This window comes from Apodemus sylvaticus, chromosome 19 (assembly GCF_947179515.1).
Source record: "Apodemus sylvaticus chromosome 19, mApoSyl1.1, whole genome shotgun sequence".
NCBI classification, from domain to species: Eukaryota; Metazoa; Chordata; class Mammalia; order Rodentia; family Muridae; genus Apodemus; species Apodemus sylvaticus.
In genome coordinates, this window is record NC_067490.1 from 2,169,078 (window position 1) to 2,188,937 (window position 19,860).

Below are 19,860 nucleotides of genomic sequence, written 5' to 3' on the forward strand. Positions count from 1 at the left end.
CTCAAACTTAGCGGTCTAAATGGCTGCAACTCTAAGCCATCAGCCAAAACCAGCCTCTAAATCTATAACTCCATAGTCAGGACATGTAAAACCTTATACCATTAAGACCAATTAAAAACAAGAACAAAGCAATTACCCAAATCTTATAAGTTAAACCAGAGTTTTCCCCAATCTGGAGGCTACTTGTCCTTTAAGAGAAAGAAAATAAAGAAAAGATTGAGCACACCACCGCAGCCACCACCGGCTCATGGCCCGCTGCTGCACGAGGTTTTGAATCAGCTTGCGGCCTGACAGCTCAAGGCCCCAGCAGACGGAATTTTAATCAATTTTTATTTTTAGCATGAAACAAACACTCATTCACACAAAACACAGACAAATAAATGTACATGTAGACAAACAACATAGAAAGATACACAGAAAGAGAAGCGCGCTTGTTGTTAAGCAATTGCATCCATTTTCCTTTTTTCCTGTTTTTATTTTGTTTTATAATTTATGCCCTATTTCTCTTGCCTGATGCAGTTTAGACTGCGGACAATTGCCTAACTAAATTCCCTGTTCCATGTTGTCTTTACATCCTAGCTGATCTCAGTGCAGGGCCTACATACTGAGTCAGTCTAGCCTGTATCTTTACACACATCTGCAGCAACATTCTTTAGAAATAAATGACATTATTAGCGCTAAATTAATACCCTGTTGCTTACCGTGTCCGGTACATAAACTTTTTCCTTTTCTTTTTCCTTGGGGCTCCTAAATACAGACAACATACCTCATTCTGCCTCTCCGTTTCCAGTTATAATCCACGTTGGCGCCATATGTAGAGTCCAGCTCTCACATCTTAACCGTGGATTCTCTGGATGGGTAAGGAACAGGCTGCAAGAGAAATCACATGGAGAGACACAAAAACACATGGCTTCTGGTCCAAGTCTCCATCTTTAATAATCCCTCTCTCCCAAGAAACAAAGGCAGACCAAGCCCCTCCCCTGAAGGCTGGAAACTGGTTCTTCTTGTTCTTCAGGAGGTGGGTGGTCAGGTTGCTGGCTGCTATTCTTGAGAGCAGTAGGAAGTCACAATTCCTCCCTTCTATTCTTGATGGCAGTGGGCAGGGGGAAGTCACAGAGTCCATTTGCTTTATTCTGTATAATATGAGCTTCCATTCTTAAAACCTACTATGGATGGTTTTTCTTTCTTTATTCTGTAACCAATTTTCACATCATGAATCACAAAGGTTTTTTATAGCTTACATATAACGTGTTATCTTCTTTTAATTCCTCTGTAAAATAAAATATTAGATTCCAGCACCTTCCAAAAAAAACAAAAACAAAAACAAAAACAAAAAACACAGTTCCTTCTGGATTGAACTGCCATTGCTGACTCCTGTGAACTCACCTGCTGATATCCTGACAATGCAGAGTGGTCTCCCCCCAAAAAACTATTTCTAAACAGGTCCACACCCTCCTCTGCCCTAGTAACCCTTCCTTTCCACTACCACTGGTGGGTGGTGAGCTAGAAGAGAAGTTAAAACATTTAAGTAAGCTTATTAAAGTAGGTTTGGGACAATATCCGCCTACACAGGGCATCTGGAACGTTCCATGTGTGGGTTATGTTACCCATGATGCATTGGTGCTGGAGGACATCAGACGTTTGTGTAGACTGAGCACTGTGGGGACAGTGTGGGAAGCTCCTTCTCTTGGACTCTGTGACCCTGAGGGACCCAGGGCTTCTCCTGTTCACACCCTCTCTGCAGGGTAGTTAGGGGCTCAGGCCTGAGTGAGGCCCTGTGCTGCAGAGAAAAGAATCACAGAGAGTCACAGCATAAAAATAAAGATGGTGTCACTTCTGAGTAAAATCATGGAGCTGGAGAGATTGCTCAGAGGTGAAGAATGCTCACTGCTGTTCCAGAGGACCTGGGTTCAGTCCCAGCTCTCACCCACTTGTAGCTCCAGTCTCAGAGGGGATAGGGCGCCCTCTGCTGGCCGCCTGGGGCACTCCATGCACCTGGCACACAGACACACATGGAGGCAAAACACCCATAAGATTTCTGTAAAGAAAGCGATCCCTGAACAGTATTGGGGGTCATTGCAGGACTTAGGAACACCTCCAAACCCTAGTGCAGGACTCTAGGGTCCCCTGCACTAGATGTACACACTGATCTTAGGGATTCAGCGAGGGAAAGAAGAAATCCACACAACTCCCCCTAAGAGTGATCCCTGATGCTACTGGTCTATGAAGCCTGTCTGTTCATTTATGCTCTTTGGGTTGTTATGTCTTGACGCTCAGGTTGACTGTGGATTTTTTTTTTTCAGATTTATTATGTACACAGTGTTCTGCCTGCTTATGTGCCTATCCACCAGAAGAGGGCACCAGATCTGCGCAAAGATGGTTGTGAGCCACTGAGATTTCTGAGAATTCAATTCAGGACCTGTAGAAGAGCAGTTAAAGGTCTCAACCTCTGAGTCATCTCTCCAGTCCAGACCTTGAATGATCCTCCTGCCTCACCTCTGCATGCCAAGTCCCGAGATCATACGTGGTGTGTGTGTGTGTGTGTGTGTGTGTGTCACTGTGACTGGAGAGTGTGGTGTTGTGTAACAATCAGGGGAGGAGCCTGAGGTGTAATCTCACTCAGAAGTTGTGTTTCAGCCTGAAGATCATAAGGACCTGTGAAAACCACAAAACTGAGGATTTGGGGCAAAAGGGAAAATCCCTGCTGCTTTAAAGCTAATAAACCACAGTCTCTCTGTGTCAATTGTTTGGGAGCAAGCTGGGTTAGAGAAAAAACACCACTTATTAATGTCATAATAAAAACCTCGACACACAATCATGTCTCCTTGTGTCATGTTTAGCTTCCAAATAAAATCAATAACCAGATCATAATAATATTGAAACATGAGAAAACTGTCACTCGGGCTGGAGAGATGGCTCAGTGGTTAAGAGCACTGACTGCTCTTCCAAAGGTCTTGAGTTCAAATCTCAGCAACCACATTGTGGCTCACAACCATCTGTAATGAGATCTGACTCTCTCTTATGGAGTCTCTAAAGACAACTACAGTGTACTTACATAAAATAAATAAATAAATCTTAAAAAAAAAAGAAAACTGTCACTCCTACAATTGCAAATACATTATAAATTCAGAAAAAGTGGCAATGTCCCTTGAGGGAGATTCTTTCAGTAGCTCCAATTTAAATATGATAGCCATTGATAATTCTCTTAATTGATGCTACGTCGTGTCATAAAGAAACAGAAAAGAGAATGCAATATTCGTACAAATACATTCTTAACCAAATGCAACGGAAATGCGCATGTCTGCATTTCTGCAGCTGGTCACATGGTTTCAGCAGGTAACCTCATGGGTTCCACAAAGCCTCTTTGTTTAGAGAAATAAGGACTCTGCAATTTATCTTATGTGCTACAGCCTTGGTCAAATAGCTTTGGCTGGTTCCCTGGCTACTTCATAATATATAATCCCATTTCTTTAACACTATTTTCTGCCCTGTGGTTAGTTCCTGCTCCTCTGCTTCATGTGTCTGTCCTCTTCAGTGTCCTGGGCTGAATCTCCTGCTCTCCTGACTGGTGTTTATAATCACCTTCCTCAGCTACCCATTCTGCATTCCTCTCTTTCACCAGCACCTCCGCAGGTCTTAGCTCCTTTCGGGGAGGAGTGACCACCTTACCTCCATTCCTGAAGGGTCTGTGCCCTCTGTCATCCTGCCTGGATTAGGCTGTTGTAGTTTCCCATTGACTTTTTTTCTTTTATTTGCTGTGGTTTTATTCTTTGTACTTTTTTTTTTTTTACTGAAAAAGGAAGTAAAAACATTTTATAACAAAATTGAAGATTCACATGGAAATATTTCTGACAAAACTGATGAAATATATAATGATAAAAATGATGAAAAATATGTTAAAATTGACAATTTTCATGGAAAAATTAAAGAGTAAAATGGTAGACAAAACATTGCTAAATTGATTGAAAAAGGAAGTAGAAACATTTTATGATAGAATTGAAGATTTACGTGGGAAATATTTCTGATAAAATTGTAGAAAAATATAGAATAACATGTTAAAATTGAAGAGTATCATGGAAAATTACAGATAAAATGGTAGGCATAAAATATTTCTAAGTTGATTGAAAGTGTAATTATAAACATTTTCTGATAAAATTGAAGATTTACATGAAAAATATTTCTGTTAGTCTATGTCTTTTTATTGGGGAATTGAGTCCATTGATGTTAAGAGATATTAAGGAATAGTGATTGTTGCTTCCTGTTATTTTTGATGTTATATTTATGTTTGTGTGGTTACTTTCTTTTGGGTTGTTGGAAAGATTACTTTCTTGCTTTTTCCAGGGTATAGTTTCCCTCGTTGTAATGGTGTTTTCCCCCTATTTTTCTTTGTAGGGCTGGATATGTGGAAAGTTATTGTGTAAATTTGGTTTTATCATGGAATATCTTGGTTTCTCCATCTATGGTGATTGAGAGTTTTGCTGGGTATAGTAGTCTGGGCTGACATTTGTGTTCTCTTAGGGTTTGTGTGACATCTGCCCAGGATCTTCTAGCTTTCATGGTCTCAGGTGAGAAGTCTGGTGTAATTCTGATAGGCCTTCCTTTATAAGTTATGTGACCTTTTCCCCTTACTGCTTTTAAGGTTCTTTGTTTAGTGCATTTGGTGTTTTGATTATTATGAGCCAGGAGGACTTTCTGGTGGTCCAGTCTGTTTGGAGTTCTGTAGGCTTCTTGTATGTTCATGGGCATCTCTTTCTTTAGGTTAAGGAAGTTTTCTTCTATAATTTTGTTGAAGATATTTACTGGCTCTTTAAGTTGGAAATCTTCACTCTCTTCTGTACCTATAATCCTTATATACCATCAGCAAGGCAGGCCCTGGTCTCTTCTTCCTTAGTCTTCCAATAACAAGGCACCTCATGAGGCTGCAGGTGCATGCTTGGCAGCAGATGGCATTGTAACAGGAGTCAAGACCATAGGCATTTGGGCAGAGTCTTCCTGTAACTTCCTTGTGCTTCTAGAACATGTCCAGTCCTGATTACTTATATACCACTTCTATTTGATAATAGGTTACTGTGTGTCCTATTTTATGACTTGGTATCCAGTAGACCCTGGTAAGTCTGATTCTTTCTTTCCCACAGTGTATGGTTTACCCTGGTGAAAGTCTGTAGATTCCACCAGGAAAGGACTGGAGAAAGGCTAGCAGTAAACCTTTTATGTATTTTATAAGATACTTACTCGGGGTAACCGGACCATTCAGTCATTCAAGGCATTCTGAGAGTGTAAACTGGCTCAAGTCTAGAAACTGATTCATGGGCAGAGATGTTCTTTTGCCACCATTATGAAGCCTTTTCTCTCAGTCGTTGACTATTTTTCTACTACCATGATCAAACAAAAAATCAGTAGGCTTCTATGGTAATTGGATTAAGAACATTTTCTGGGCCGTGGTCCTGCATACCCAGAGACAGGCAGAACCCTGAGTTGAAGACTAACCTAGTGTGCAGAGTGAGTTTCGGAACAGCCAGGGACTCACAGAGAGACCTGTAGCTGGTCTTTGCTACTTCATTGGATCTCTACTCAAAAACTCAGCCTGACCCAGTTTAATGTTCCCTCCACCATTATCCCACACCCTCACAATCCCTTCCCACACACATTCCCCAGACTTCTGCTTAAATGAATTAGCGAACTTGTCAGGCTCCTTACATGTGTGCACAGAGGTGCAGGGCTCCTCCTCATGCACTACACACTCTACCTCCCCCCTTGGAATCTACTTTGTGTGAAGTCTGCTCATAGGTCTAGAGGCAGGGAACACAGCGGCTGAAAAACCCTGGAGTTGTTGTTGAGAAAGGTCTGCTGCATCCGATCAGCGTTCGTATGTGAGGACCGCACAGTGGAAGGAAGGAGTGTGCTGAGCTCAGCGAGAAGCTTTGCTGTTGTTTCAACAAGAGAAGGAAAGTTATGGGTTCCTTCAAAATTAATAAATATGAGATCTGACCAGGGGAGATCTAAAAATCTTGTCTGCAAAAATGTAGGAAGAAAACAGGTAGAACAACAGAACAAAACAAAACAAAACAAAACAAAACAAAACAAAACAAAACAAAACATGAATCTTGTCCCTCTACAAGGAAACAGCTCTGAAACTGACTGAGACACCAGTCAGGACTTCAGCTATTCATAGACAATAAATCTTATTGACTACAAAGTCCATATGTCTTATCAGGTCACCCTTTCCTGTGGTATGGGTGGACATTTATATAGCAGCTTGAGTAAGTAGACTTACAGTGTTTGATGCCTTTCCTTCTCTCACATAGAAGAGAATCATCTTTAACTGATCTGTGGACACTGTATATTCCATACATAATGCAGAAATGTATGTTACCTATAAATGTTTATGTGTTTACAGAGAAGAGACCTGACACCAAGGAAGACAAGACAAACATCCCAGATGATCTGAACTCAAACTGCCTCAATAGCTGTGTCCTCAGAAATGTGCATCCAGAACAACTTCAAATGATAATTTAAAATCTTCCAGCCCGCAGGGCGGTGGTGCCACACGCCTGTAATCCCAGCACTTGGGAGGCAGAGGCAGGCGAATTTCTGAGTTCGAGGCCAGCCTGGTCTACAGAGTGAGTTCCAGGACAGTCAGGGCTATACAGAGAAACCCGGTCTCGAAAAAACAAAAACAAACAAAAAAAATTGGTAAAATCTTCCAGCCTCACAGACCGCTCCATCCAGGGCTTCAGTTAAGCCCTGCACTTTCCCACTACACAGAGACTGGACAGCAAATGTTACAGCTAGCTTTCTTAGGACTTGACCACTATCCTCATTGCCTTAGGGCCTCTGAAAGATATTTTCATTCCCAGAAAGCAAGAAACAGTTTTGAGAACACTAAGCCCTCATTGTCAATCGTGGGGTGGTAAGTATTTGGTTGTTGAGTGGGTGTAGAGTGTTTGTCCTTGTGAAAGTGTGGTTGGTCACAAGTTGTTAAAGGTCCTCGTCAGGGAGGAAGTAAAGGAAAGGAGATTAGATTCAGAAATTTTGTTCTCTCTTTTCCTTTCTTCTGTCTTCCTTTCTCTACTATCTAATGTCAGGGTTGAAGCAGGAAAAGGGATGAAAAGAGAAACGGGGCATGTAGGCATACATTTTTTCCCACCTACTTTAATAAATGTTCGGCCTCTCCTTTTGCCCACCACCCAGAAGAGGTCATGGAAGAGAAAAGTTATTAGGATGTGGGGGACGTGGACCTGTTTATAAATAGCTTTGTGTGGTGAGCTCAGTCTTCTTTGTGAGCAGTTCAGTCCCATAGCAAACCCCAAATTCAAATCAACAGCTGCAGTCCAGTCGGGAGGCCAGCAAACCCCACACAGGATTCAGCAGCTACAGTCCAGTCCTCTTGGCAGGCAGACACGATGCCCAAACCAGCAACTGTGGTTCAAAACCAAACAAACCCCAAGGTTAACCAACCAAGAAGTTATGGGAACTCAGAAGCAGTTCTCTGGAGAGTTTCTGTCAATGGTGGCGTTATCACAAGTGGGTATCAACAAGGATGTAAGGAAAATCAATACATGCATGTCCTTAGTGAAGAACAGTAAGGCAAAGCAAACCAAACCAAAGTTCAGTGCTCATCCCCAACTGTCTGTGGGGTCACATTTATACTTCTTCATCGCAGGTCCTGTCACGTGTCTGCTATAGCAAAACATCCTTTCACCTGTGTCTGCTTCAGGAAAACATTCTGTCACATGTCTGCTCCAGCAAACCATCATTTGTTACAACTAACTTTCCAAAGAACCTAGAAGTTTCCTGTCAGGACTATAAAAGAATGATAGAGTAAAGGGTAGACTGTTGAATCTACTTTACACTAAAGAGCAACAAGGACTAGTCTCACATATTTACATTGGTGTGGATTTTTGTATACTGAGAGAAACTTAAGGTTACATTTTGCTACAACATACTGTATACATGCTTCAACTCTTGTTTAAGATACTGTACCCATGCAGCTCATTTTAAAGTGTAAAGGTTTAGCCCTTGAAAGAAACTATTGGAAACACTTCAAGATAATTAAGAAATATGAGTGGGTAACCAGTCAATCAAAGGTATGTTAGGTACTAGTTTTGTTAATTACAGGGATAAGCTTTCTTTAGACTCTTGTAGGTGTTTTCAAAGTTGAACAGATAGTAGATAGCTAGAAATAAGCAATATTTGCCTATTCTGATGTTCTATAGATACAGAAGTGGTTTTTTAAAATCTCAGAGATCTACAGGTTATGGCGTTCAAAATGTTTTATTAACACGAGGCTTTCCACAGCACTGAGGCAGGACTGTGCTGCAGCACCCTTTCTACTTCAGAGAGGACGGTGGGCACTGAAGAATCTCCACATGGAGTTTGTTTCAAATGTGGCAAAGCTAAGTACAAGCCAAACACCTGCCCTTACTTCAACTGCAGACTGCATGCTGTCCTAACAGTGGACAAGCAGAACACGGAGGAAGTTGAGCTTTGCTGGTGAGCTTTGCCAAGACAAGTTGGGGAAGTCCTTCAATATTCCTGCTTCACATAAAAGTCCGTCATATACTGGGTCAGTAGCCTGAAGACGGATGCCCCAGCACTGCAGAAGAACCTTGCCTGACTGTCCAGGCAGGCAGCCATCTCTGCCATTCCCACAGCTTTGGAAGGAAGCTGCTTGCTCTGCACTTCCTGTTTTCTCAGGTAACATTCATCCTTCTCAGGCCACTGATGGGGAGGAAGACTAGATAGTTACAGTTTTACAGTAGCTTAAGTTGTTTAGGATGTAAGAAATTGATTTAGGTCTAGGAAGATTTTTTAGGTGGATAATTTCAAGTTACAGTACAAAGATAATTAGCCACAGAGCTTTCGACTCACAGGAAAGATAATAATTTCTCAATTGTTGGCAAATACAAATGGATCAAACATTATGAATTTAATTCTTATATTTTATATTAAGAATTAATTAAAGTTCTTTTTTTTTTTTTTTTTTTGGATTTGGTTTTTTCGAGACAGGGTTTCTCTGTATAGCCCTGGCTGTCCTGGAACTCACTCTGTGGACCAGGCTGGCCTCGAACTCAGAAATCTGCCTGCCTCTGCCTCCAAAGTGCTGGGATTACAGGCGTGTGCCACCACCACCCGGCTAATAATTACTAATTCTTAATTAGTTTAACTTAAGTTATTATACTTGTTTTTATTGTATATAGTTTATGAAATCAGAGAAGGAGACTTTTTTAGGAATAAAGGGGGCATGCTGAATTAATGTTGTAACCTGTGTAAAGATGAGTCTCTGTCTTACCTTGCCTACCTAAAGCACATTTTGAGTGGTAAAATAAAAAGCCTATGTCCTGTAGCAAAGGAGAGTAGAAGGCAGGATTCTGGTCAGAGAGAGGAACTCTGGGAAGAGAGAAGCATGGGGGATTCTCCCCCCAGACTCAGAGGAAGCAGGATGTGTGAAACTGAGGAGAGGTGACCAGCCACATGGCAGAACTTAGAATGGTATAAATGGATGACTGAGTTAGGAGAGAGCTGGGAACAGGCCTAGCATAAAGCCCAGGCATTCATAATAAATGTAAATCTGCTGTCATTATTCAGAGCAAGGCGGGCAAGCAGGGATGTCCCACAGATGCAGCAGGAGCAGGAGCAGGAGCAAGCAGACAGAGAGCAAGCCTTCCCTTCTTCCATGGCTGTAGTAAGCCACCTTTGTTCATTCGCCATTACAAGATGGCGCTGGCCAGATGCAGCTCTCTGGTGGTAAACAACTTTAGTACATTGCGCAATGTGCTGTGTATGTTATCACACTTGTATGCTAATGAAGAATTCACTTAGTTCACCTATCAAGAAGCGGTGCACTATCTATCTTCTGCAGATGGGGCTGAAAAGATGTATAAGGGCGGCTGGGAGAGGGCTCGGGGCCCCAGAAAGAAGAACAAAGAAAAAGTCCTAAATAAAGCGTTGCAGAGAAGAACCTGGTCCTGTTTCGTCTTTCCTTGCTGGCAGGGTTGGGCACAAGACATGGCTTCCTGTAGGCTTCCAGCAGAAGGTGTGGCCCAGATGAGAAGGGGGAGGGGCTGCAGCTCAAATACCCTGGGGCAGCTCAGCCAGCCTGGATCCCTTTACCCTCAGCTCTGTGGGCTCAGGCGCCGTCCTCCTCTGTTCTTCCACCAGGGGGCGCTGTTGCCCAAGACCGTGATGTTTCTCTTTCATCTTCCACAGGTGGGACCCTGGAGGGTCTGCAGTGGGAGGAAGATGGGGAAGAGGACACCTTCCTCTGCAGGGACACTCTGGATGTTGGGATGTCAGGGTCTGTTACAAGTTAGCATTCAAACATCTGAGTGGAATTTATCTTGTTCACGGGCAATCAAAAACACACATTGGTTCGAGTGCAAAGAAGAGCACACACTGTGTCTTCTTCCTGGGATGATGCTGTGATCCACTGTGCACAGTAGGTCCATAAAATGAAATATCTTCTGTATTTTTAATTTTATGATTTTTTTCAAATTGTCTTTTCAGTAAAGTCTGATTCAACCATCTTTTCCTGTCCTGTTCCAGAGCTCTGTTCATTGGCTGGTTGTACAGATTTGTCTAAAGAGCCCTGTGTCCCCAGCTCCTGGCCTCACTCCAGTTGTGTAGGAGAGAGAGGGAGTATTTTTCAAATCATATTTATAAAATGTTATTTTTAGTAGATGCATTTGTTTTTGTATGTGAGTGTGTAGGTGCACTAGCACTGGATCCCTTGGAACTGAAGTTGCAGACGTTGACAGCCGCCATGTGCTGATGGGACTCAACCTGGATCCTCTGCAACAGCAGCAAGTGCTCGGAGCTGCTGAGTCATCTCCCCAGCCACTGTTGCAATGTTTCCATCAGGAACCCACACAGCTGACCCACAGCACGCTGGCTGAGCACAGTGAGAGGAACTAGAGGCTCAGGAAGAGACAGTGCAGTGCAGAGCTCAGGAGGGAGGGTGCTGGGCACTGATGGGGTGAGGCTGAGGGACAGAGACAGAGAGGGGTTGAGGAGAAGGAGACGGTGGCAAAGGGGAGATGCTAACTCAGCAGAGCCCCCTGTTTGAGGGTGTTTCTGTACAGACTGCACTGGACACGTATCTGGACCCTGCTGGCCTCTTACATTTCATAGTGAACGCTGTGCTGATTTGAATGGTTCATAGGAATGAATAGTTCAAATCCCGCTGATGGAACTCTTGGGAAAGTAGTGGGATGAGTGGCATGGTTGGAGAAGTGTCACTGGGGCATTGAGTTTTCAAACATTTCTAGGCTTCAGGCACCTGTGGTGGGCAGTGCTGCTGGACTGTGCAGTCAGGGGCAGTGGCTTTGGCTGGGATTTAATGGCATGGGTGGAAGAAAGTTGGACCCAGGGGCCATTATAAAGCAGGTGAAAAGTGCAGATCACTGTAGCCAATCACAGGAGCTGCTGAAGATGACTGACAGGTGTTTCAGGAAGTGCATCTGGAAGCCTGGGGCTCCTTGGATAACTCAGAGCAGAAATGCATCACCACGTACATGGACCGCTACATAGATGCCTTGAACACTGTGTCCCATGCCTGCAGCTCTCCACTGCAGAGGGAACAAACCTACATGTGACTGAGACCTGTGCCTCAGGACACTGTTCTCAGAAGAGAGCAAGGACCAGTGTGAGTGCAGGGACATGGCTGCCCCACTGAGCTGTGACCTCATGAGAGCAGGGACCTCAATAAATCCCTGCTGGGAGGGTGGGGGCTGAGAGACTCCTGCTGTTCCCAGAGTCTGTGCCTCTGGTGTGCAGACAGAGCTGTGGGCTTACACTGTTCCTCTGCTACACCTCTCCTCTGCCCTTATAGACTAAAACCCAGAAAGCACAGAACAGATTAAACACACATTTATAAGTAGCTGAGGTCACAGTGTCTTATCATAGTCATAGAAAAGTAGCTAAAGCCATGGGGGATGACACAGGCCTTTAATGCCAGCGTTCAGGATGCAAAGACAGGTGGAACTCTGTGAGTTCAAGGCCAGCCAGGTCTACATGGTAAATTCCAAGACAGCCAGAGCTGTGGAGACAGATGAAACCTAAGAGCATCAAGTTCCAGGGAAACAGGGAAGACATCAGTTAAACTCCGCACAATCAAAAAATGTATAAATTTAATTTTTCCACACAGTACTCATCAGGGCTGAAACCTCACCGCATCAGTGTCTACTCTCTGGCATGAGAATCATCTTTCTTCCAGTGTCCACACTGCACAGGCCTGAGGAACTCTGGGGCCAACTCTGTTATCAGATGCAGTGTCCCACACAGCTGTGACATTCGTGTCCCTCAGCTCATCAGCTCACAGTGTGAGTGAAGGTCAGAGAGGGACTGAGAGGGTCACAGGTTACACAACTCCTACCACACTGTCATCAGTATTCTGTGTTAGAGTCGGTGACAGTTCCTCTCCTCACTTAAGCCACTGTACCCTGGAAGTGCAGACACAGGGATGTGCAGTGTAGACAGGGATCACTGCCCTGCTGTCTGTGGTCTCCACAGGGGCCTCTTCCCAGTGGACAAGGGGGTCTCCTGTGCTGAGAAAGTGACAATCCACATGGACAATCTCAGGACCTGGAATGAAGATCCTTGTAAAACACACCCACCTGGATTTGCTCCATCTGTGACCAAGAGGATCCTGAGTCTAACCCTGAGGCTGAGAAGACAGATCCTGAGGGAAGAGGCAGTGTCTCCTCTTTACAGGTTAGGGTCCTGCCCTCAGGCTTCAGAGTGTGGGCGGCTGTGATGGTTTGTATATGATTGGCCAGGAAGTGACCCTATTGGGAGGTGTGGCCTTGTTAAGTAGGTGTGTCACTGTGGGTATGGGCTTAAGACCCTCACCCTAGTTGCCTGGAAGCCAGTCTTCTACAAGCAGCCTTCAGACGAAGATGCAGAACTCTCAGCTCCTCCTGCACCATGTCTGCCTGGATGCTGCCATGTTTCTGCACTGATGACAATGGACTGAACTTCTGAGCTTGTGAGCCAGCCCCAGTTAAATGCTGTCTTTTCTGAAACTTGCATGGGTCACGGTGTCTGTTCACAGCAGTGAAACCCTAACTAAGACAGAAGTTGGTACCAGGAGTGGGGTACTGCTGTGATAGGCACGACCATGCTTTTGTTTGGAAGAATGTGGATTTGGGGACTTTGGGTTTGGAAAGCCATGAAATGCTTTAAGTGGGGCTTAATGGGCCAGCCTAGTAGGAATATGGAAGACAGTGGTGCTGGAGTCATTTGAACTGTGTAGGCCTGATGGCCCAAGAGCTTTCAGAGGAGAAGAACTTTAATATGTGGCTCAGAGACTGTTTTGGTGATGTTTTGGTGAAGAACATGGCTGGTTTTTGCCATTGTCTGAAGAGACTGCCTAGGGCTAAGGTAAAGAGATTTATATTAATTGCATCTGCAAAGGAAGTCTCAAAAAAGCTCAACAAAGCTTTTTTGTTCTCTGGTTAAGTCTCTGGTTAAGTCTGATGAAGAGAATTTTGAACAAACATAGCAAGTCAGTATGAAACATCCCTCCATGGCCTCTGCATCAGCTCCTGCTTCATGACCTGCTGGAGTTCCAGTCCTGACTTCCTTTAGTGAAGAAAAGCAACATGGAAGTATAAGCGGAATAAACCCTTTCCTCCTCAACTTGCTTCTTGGTCATGATGTTTGTGCAGGAATAGAAACCCTGACTAAGACAGCAGCCCTCTGCAGGTGAACACACAGCCTGGTGTCTGTGGGGTCAATGTGGGGCTCGCAGGCCAGCACCTCTGCTTCAAGGAGAAGCTTCTTTCCACTGCAAATCCCCTCCCCCCCCAACCTCTTACTGTTGACACTCTATTCACAGAAGTGGCTTTTCTTCTAGAAGACTCCAGGGTCTGACTTCTGAGGAGAAGAAGGAAGAGGAAGGGTGGAGGAGAGGACACAGGGAGTCTGGCTTGTGGATTTATCATGGTGTCTAGACAACTTCTGGGTCAGAATTCTGAGGTAGTGATGTCATGGGTGGGGAAGCGCAGGGTTGGGGATTCCCCATCTCTCCAGTTTCACTTCTGCTCCTAACCTGTGTCAGGTCCACGTGTCCATCTGCCAGGACACTGATGACAAGCTGACAGGTCTCAGCCCACCCCCCACCCCACCCTGCAATTGGGTGGCAAAATCCTGGGAAACCAAACAGCATTTCCGTGGCCCTGGTTATAAATTCCACGCAGCCCGCGGGACTCAGATGCCCTGGATCCAAGATGGGTGCGATGGCACCTTGCATGATCCTCCTGCTGCTGGTGGCAGCCCTGGCCCCAGCCCAGACCTGCTCGGGTGAGTGCGGGGTCAGGAGGGAAAGGCCTCTTTGGGGAGGGGCGGGGACTTTACAGGGAAAGCAGTGTCCCCGTGTCGCCCACCGGACCCTCCGCCCCTTCTCCACCCGCGTCCCGAGCCCCGCGCCCTGCTCCCCTCCCGGCCCGCGCACCCGCCCGGGGTCCCGGGAGGAGGTCGAGGTCTAACCACGCGCCGCCCCCAGGCTCACACTCGCTGCGGTATTTCGAGACGGCCATGTCCCGGCCTGGCCTCGGGGAGCCCTGGTTCATTATCGTCGCCTACTTGGACGACACACAATTCGGGCGCTTCGACAGCGACGCGGAGAATCCGAGGGCGGAACCGTGCACATCATGGGCTGAGCAGGAGGAGCCGAAGCATTTGGAGCAGCAAACACAGATCGCCAAGAGACAAGAGCAGATTTTCCGTGTGAACTTGAAGACACTGCTCCACTATTACAACCAGAGAGAGGGCGGTGAGTGACCCCAGCTGGGAGGTCACCACCCCTCCAGGTCTCTACACAGGGGACAGAAACTTCCAGGGAACCAAGTCTCAGGTTCAGATCAGTTTCCCATTCAGTTTGGAGGAGTCTGCAGCTTAGGCAGGGATGATCCTGGGACAGGGCGAGTGGGCGGGGCCGGTGTGGGTGGGCGGGGCCGGTGTGGGTGAGCTGGGATGACCACGGGGTCCCCGCAGGCTCTCACACACTACAGGGGATGTTTGGTTGTGACTTGGACTTGGACGGGCGCCTCCTCGGCGGGTACATGCAGTACGCCTACGATGGCCACGATTACATCGCCCTGAACGAAGACCTGAAAACGTGGACGGCGGCGGACATGGCAGCGCAGATCACCCGACGCAAGTGGGAGCAGGCTGGTGCTGCAGAGAGACACAGCGCCTACCTGGAGGGCACATGCGTGGAGTGGCTCCGCAGATACATGGAGCGCGGGAAGGAGACGCTGCTGCGCACAGGTGCAGGGGCCGCGGGCAGCTCCTCCCTCTGCCCTCGGGCTGGGGCTCAGTCCTGGGGAAGAAGAAACCCTCAGCTGGGGCGATGCCCCTGTCTCAGAGGGGAGACAGTGTCCCTGGGTCTCCTGATCCTCATCACAGTGACTGCACTGCCTCTCCCAGGGCTCAGCCTCCTCCCTGGACAGTGCCCAGGCTGTGTCAGGAGGGAAGGAGAGAATTTCCCCCACTTAGCAATGGCAGCTCCCTGCAGTCTGAAGCCTCTGTCAGCCATGGCCTCTCCCAGGCCGGGTTCTCTGCCCACACCGCACTGTCTGTGGACACTGACTCCTGTCATGCTGAGTGTGTCAGCCCTCACACCTCAGGACTGGAATTCTGTCTCCTTTACCTGATGGGAGACATGGACTCCCCTACACTAGGCTGGTTCCCCAGTTTCTAGAACTTTCCAAAGAATACATTCTCACAGATCCCTCCCTGTCTGCAGGGTTTGCATCCCTTCCACAACCCAACTCTATCTATTCCTACAGTGGTGAGTGGTCACAGGAGCCCTTATGGGGTGCCCTGGAAAAATATAAACCATGGAATTTCCTTTTTAATTTTTTAATTTTTATTATTATTATTATTATTATTAGGTTTTTCGAGACAGGGTTTCTCTGTGTAGCCATGGCTGTCCTGTAAATCAGGCTGGCCTCGAACTCAGAAATCTGCCTGCCTCTGCCGCCCCAGTGCTGGGATTAAAGGCGTGCGCCACCATCACCCGGCTTTCTTTGTTTCTCTTTTCTTTATCTTCTTTCTTTTTTCTTTACCTTTTTTCGGTGGGAGTGGGTGGAGAAGGTCTTATTTTGCTTCTAGTCAGTTTTTGTCACTGCACTGGAGTGGTCCTGTTTCTCCATGCCCTTGTGTTATCATTGGTATCAGTCTCCACAAGTGCCAGGGGAAACTGCTAACTTGGATAATTAGACAAGTTAAACCAGGGTTTCCATTAAAGAAGAGCTTCTTGTGATCTTAGACTGTTTCCTGTCAGAACTAAACATCCAGAGCCTCCTGCTCTTCCTTTGCTCCCACAAGTTACAGTGCTCCCCTAGTGAATCAGGAATTGGACTCTGAGAGACAGGGTCTTCTGCCATCCAGGGCTGGAGTGAGAGGGAAGATCCTCACACCCTGTGAGCCCGCTGTGTTCAGTGAGTGCTGCACTAGGGTCCACAGCACACTCCAGGGATCCTGTGTGACACACCTGTACCTTGTCCTACAGAGGCAGGGGCTGGGAGTCATTTTCTCTGGCTGAGTGTCACAGGTTCACCACATTTCTGCTACACACTGTGTGATGGCTGTTCACTTGGACTGACAGTTCTGCTGGTCAGCAAGATGACCACAGGGTTGAGTCTCAGTGGTGGCATCCTTCCAGTAGCACATGGCCCTAATTTCTAATTTTGATATGAACTCAAGCACATTACTTTTTTTCCATCCCATCTTCCATTCTGTGACTACCTGTCTCATGCTATAGAGCATCACATAAGGACGACCATGCTGACCCACTGGCTCATGTGGATTCCCTCTTAGCTTCTGAGTCCCCCAGGAACATGTGCAGTTCTGTGCTGAGGGGACCAGCTCTGCCTGCAGGTCACTAGTGCAATGACAGTCAAAGTGTCAAACAGACACATAGTTCAGTGTCATCATTGAATTAACTGTGTCTTGTGTAGATTTCAGTTTGTCTTGTTAATTGTGGGATTTCTTACATTTTTCACACCGATCCCCCAAAAGGCACATGTGACCCATCACCCCAGATCTGAAGGTGATGTCACCCTGAGGTGCTGGGCCCTGGGCTTCTACCCTGCTGACATCACCCTGACCTGGCAGTTGAATGGGGAGGAGCTGACCCAGGACATGGAGCTTGTGGAGACCAGGCCTGCAGGGGATGGAACCTTCCAGAAGTGGGCATCTGTGGTGGTATCTCTTGGGAAGGAGCAGAATTACACATGCCATGTGCAGCATGAGGGGCTGTCTGAGCCCCTCACCCTGAGATGGGGTAAGGAGGGTGTGGGTGCAGAGCTGAGGTCAGGGAAAGCTGGAGCCTTCTGCAGACCCTAAGCAGGTCAGGGCTGAGAGCTGGGGTCATGACCCTCACCTTCATTTCCTGTACCTGTCCTTCCCAGAGCCTCCTCCATCCACCGACTCCAACATGGTGATCATTGCTGTTCTGGTTGTCCTTGGAGCTGTGGCCATCATTGGAGCTGTGGTGGCTTTTGTGATGAAGAGGAGGAAAAACACAGGTAGGAAAGGGTAGGATCTGAGTTTTCTCTCAGCCTCTTTGAAGTGTGCTCTGCCCATCAATGGAAATCACAGCCACACCCACATTGCTACTGTCTCCACCTGGCTCTGCTGTCAGTTCTGGGAACTTCCTAGTGTCAAGATCTTCCTTGAACTCACAGCTTTCCTTCTCACAGGTGGACAAGGAGGAGACTATGCTCCAGCTCCAGGTTAGTGTGGGGGACAGGATTGTCCGGGGACATTGGGGTGAAGCTGGGGTTGGTGGGACCTCTGGGAACCCATAACAGCTCCTCCAGAGACATCTTCTGGGGGCTCAGTTGTGCCGTGATATTAATACATATTTGTACATATACATTTTTTTAGCTATAGGCAGGGACAGCCTAAAGCACTGATATGTCTCTCCCAGATTGTAAAGGTGACACTCTGTGGTCTGACTGGGGAGGGGCAATGTGGACATGATTGGGTTTCAGGGACTCCCAGAATCCTCTGTGAGCTGTGGGTTGTTGGGATGTTGTCTTCACAGTGATGGTTCATGACTTTCATTCTCTAGCATGAAGACAGCTGCCTGGAGTGGACTGAGTGACAGCCAGTGTGTTCAGGTCTCTCCTGTGACACCCAGAGTCCTCAGTCCTCTTTAGACAACAGTGTCTGATGTTCTCTGTGAGCCTCGGGGCTCAATGTGAAGAACTGTGGAGCCCAGCCTGCCCTGCACACAGGACCCTGTCCCTGCACTGCCCTGTGTTCCCTTCCACAGTCAACCTTCCTGGTCCAGCCACACACTGGGGGACATCTGCAACCTGTCAGCTCCATGCTGCCCTGAGCTGCAGCTCCTCACTTCCACACTGAGAATAAGAATCTGAATGTGAACTTGATTTTTCACATCTTCACCTGAGGGTCGATTGCTTGTTAATGTCATTGATTGAGAATACTTAAGAGTTTTATTTGAAGAAATACATGGCAGATGGAGAACCTTCCAGAATCTGTGTCACTACACTGTGTGTTTTTGGGACAGGATGAGGCTGTGGGAGCTGAGTGTGACAGGGCTGTGCCCATGTTGTCTCACTGTGCTGCTATCTCTGATGTGGTCGCGCCTCAGCTCTGTTACCTCTGAGCTGTGCTCTCTCCATCACTATGAAGCACATGCTGAGATTCTGTGATCACAATGACACTGGAATGTCAGAGCCTTGTTGTTTCCCCAGGATTATGAGCACCAAGTACAAAAGAACAGACTCAATTGGGGATTCTTTAATGTGCCAGGTGCACAAGATAAGACACACTACATTTCCTCCCACCCATTTGCTCTAGCTTCTAATGATGCAGTCCTGAAGCTGCCCTGGGTGCTCCCTGTCCCCTGCTACTGTGGTGATTTCTGCCTCTCCTTCTCTCCATCGTCTTTTCCAGGGTTCTCAGGTGTCTGGTGTGACCTGTCTGCTCATCTCTCAGGAGCACATCCACAGCTGGGATAAGACCTGACAGAAATGCTTCTCTCTCCTGTAACTTGGGTGCCAAATCCTATACCTGAAATATCTTATCTTTTACATATTGGGCTCTGGAGTTAAATCCCTGAAGTCTTAGTCTCTGTTTCCAGCTCTGTGGACCTTTAGTTTGCAGCCCAAAGTCCTGCTAATCGGCCGGTTATTGCTCTGCATTTAGATGTGTCTGTATTGCAGGAGACCAAAGTCCCTCTTATAGGCCTGTATACATTTAATTTATCTCATATTAATACCAATAAGGACACAGGACACATAAACTGAGGTAAAACCCTGCCAGCTCAGTGAGGAAACTTTATTTTCTTAACTATTTATAAGATTCTGTTTACAAGCCTGATTCTACAACTAAACTTTAGAAATCTTTAGAAATCTCTGTGTGTCATTCTACCAAGCCAGTCTGCCTTTCTCTTGAGCTCTACCAACCCTGAGGAGGTTCCTTAGCTTTCTTTCCTAGATTTCTGTTTTACCTGTGTCTTACCAATTGCTCCTTTGTTGTTGTTGCAAGCCCAAAGAGAAAATCCCTATTCCATAAAGGATCTTAAAAGCTGAGAGAAAAAAATAAATAAATATATATATATATATATATAGGTTTTTTGGATTTTTTTTTTCCCGAAACAGGGTTTCTCTGTATAGCCCTGGCTGTCCTGGAACTCACTCTGTTGACCAGGCTGGCCTCGAACTCAGAGATCTGCCTGCCTCTGTCTCCCAGAGTGCTGGGATTACAGGTGTGTGCCACCACTGCCTGACTGAGAGAAAAAGAGAAAGGAAGTGAAACAGACCAACAGCGAGAGAGAGAGAGAGAGAGAGAGAGAGAGAGAGAGAGAGAGAGAGAGAGCTG

The 19,860-nt window shown here is 46.4% G+C and overlaps 1 protein-coding gene across 1 annotated transcript; it reads left to right on the forward strand.

Annotated features, from left to right (window-relative positions):
• Window positions 1-16,944: 16,944 nt before the first annotated feature.
• Window positions 16,945-18,291, forward strand: LOC127670107 (H-2 class I histocompatibility antigen, alpha chain-like; the record flags this gene model as incomplete). The annotated part of the gene is made up of 4 exons (XM_052164426.1): window positions 16,945-17,290; window positions 17,418-17,534; window positions 17,709-17,741; window positions 18,083-18,291. Coding segments are annotated over 4 exons (501 nt in total), but the record flags the coding sequence as incomplete, so codon positions are not given.
• Between the last annotated feature and the right edge of the window lie 1,569 nt (window positions 18,292-19,860).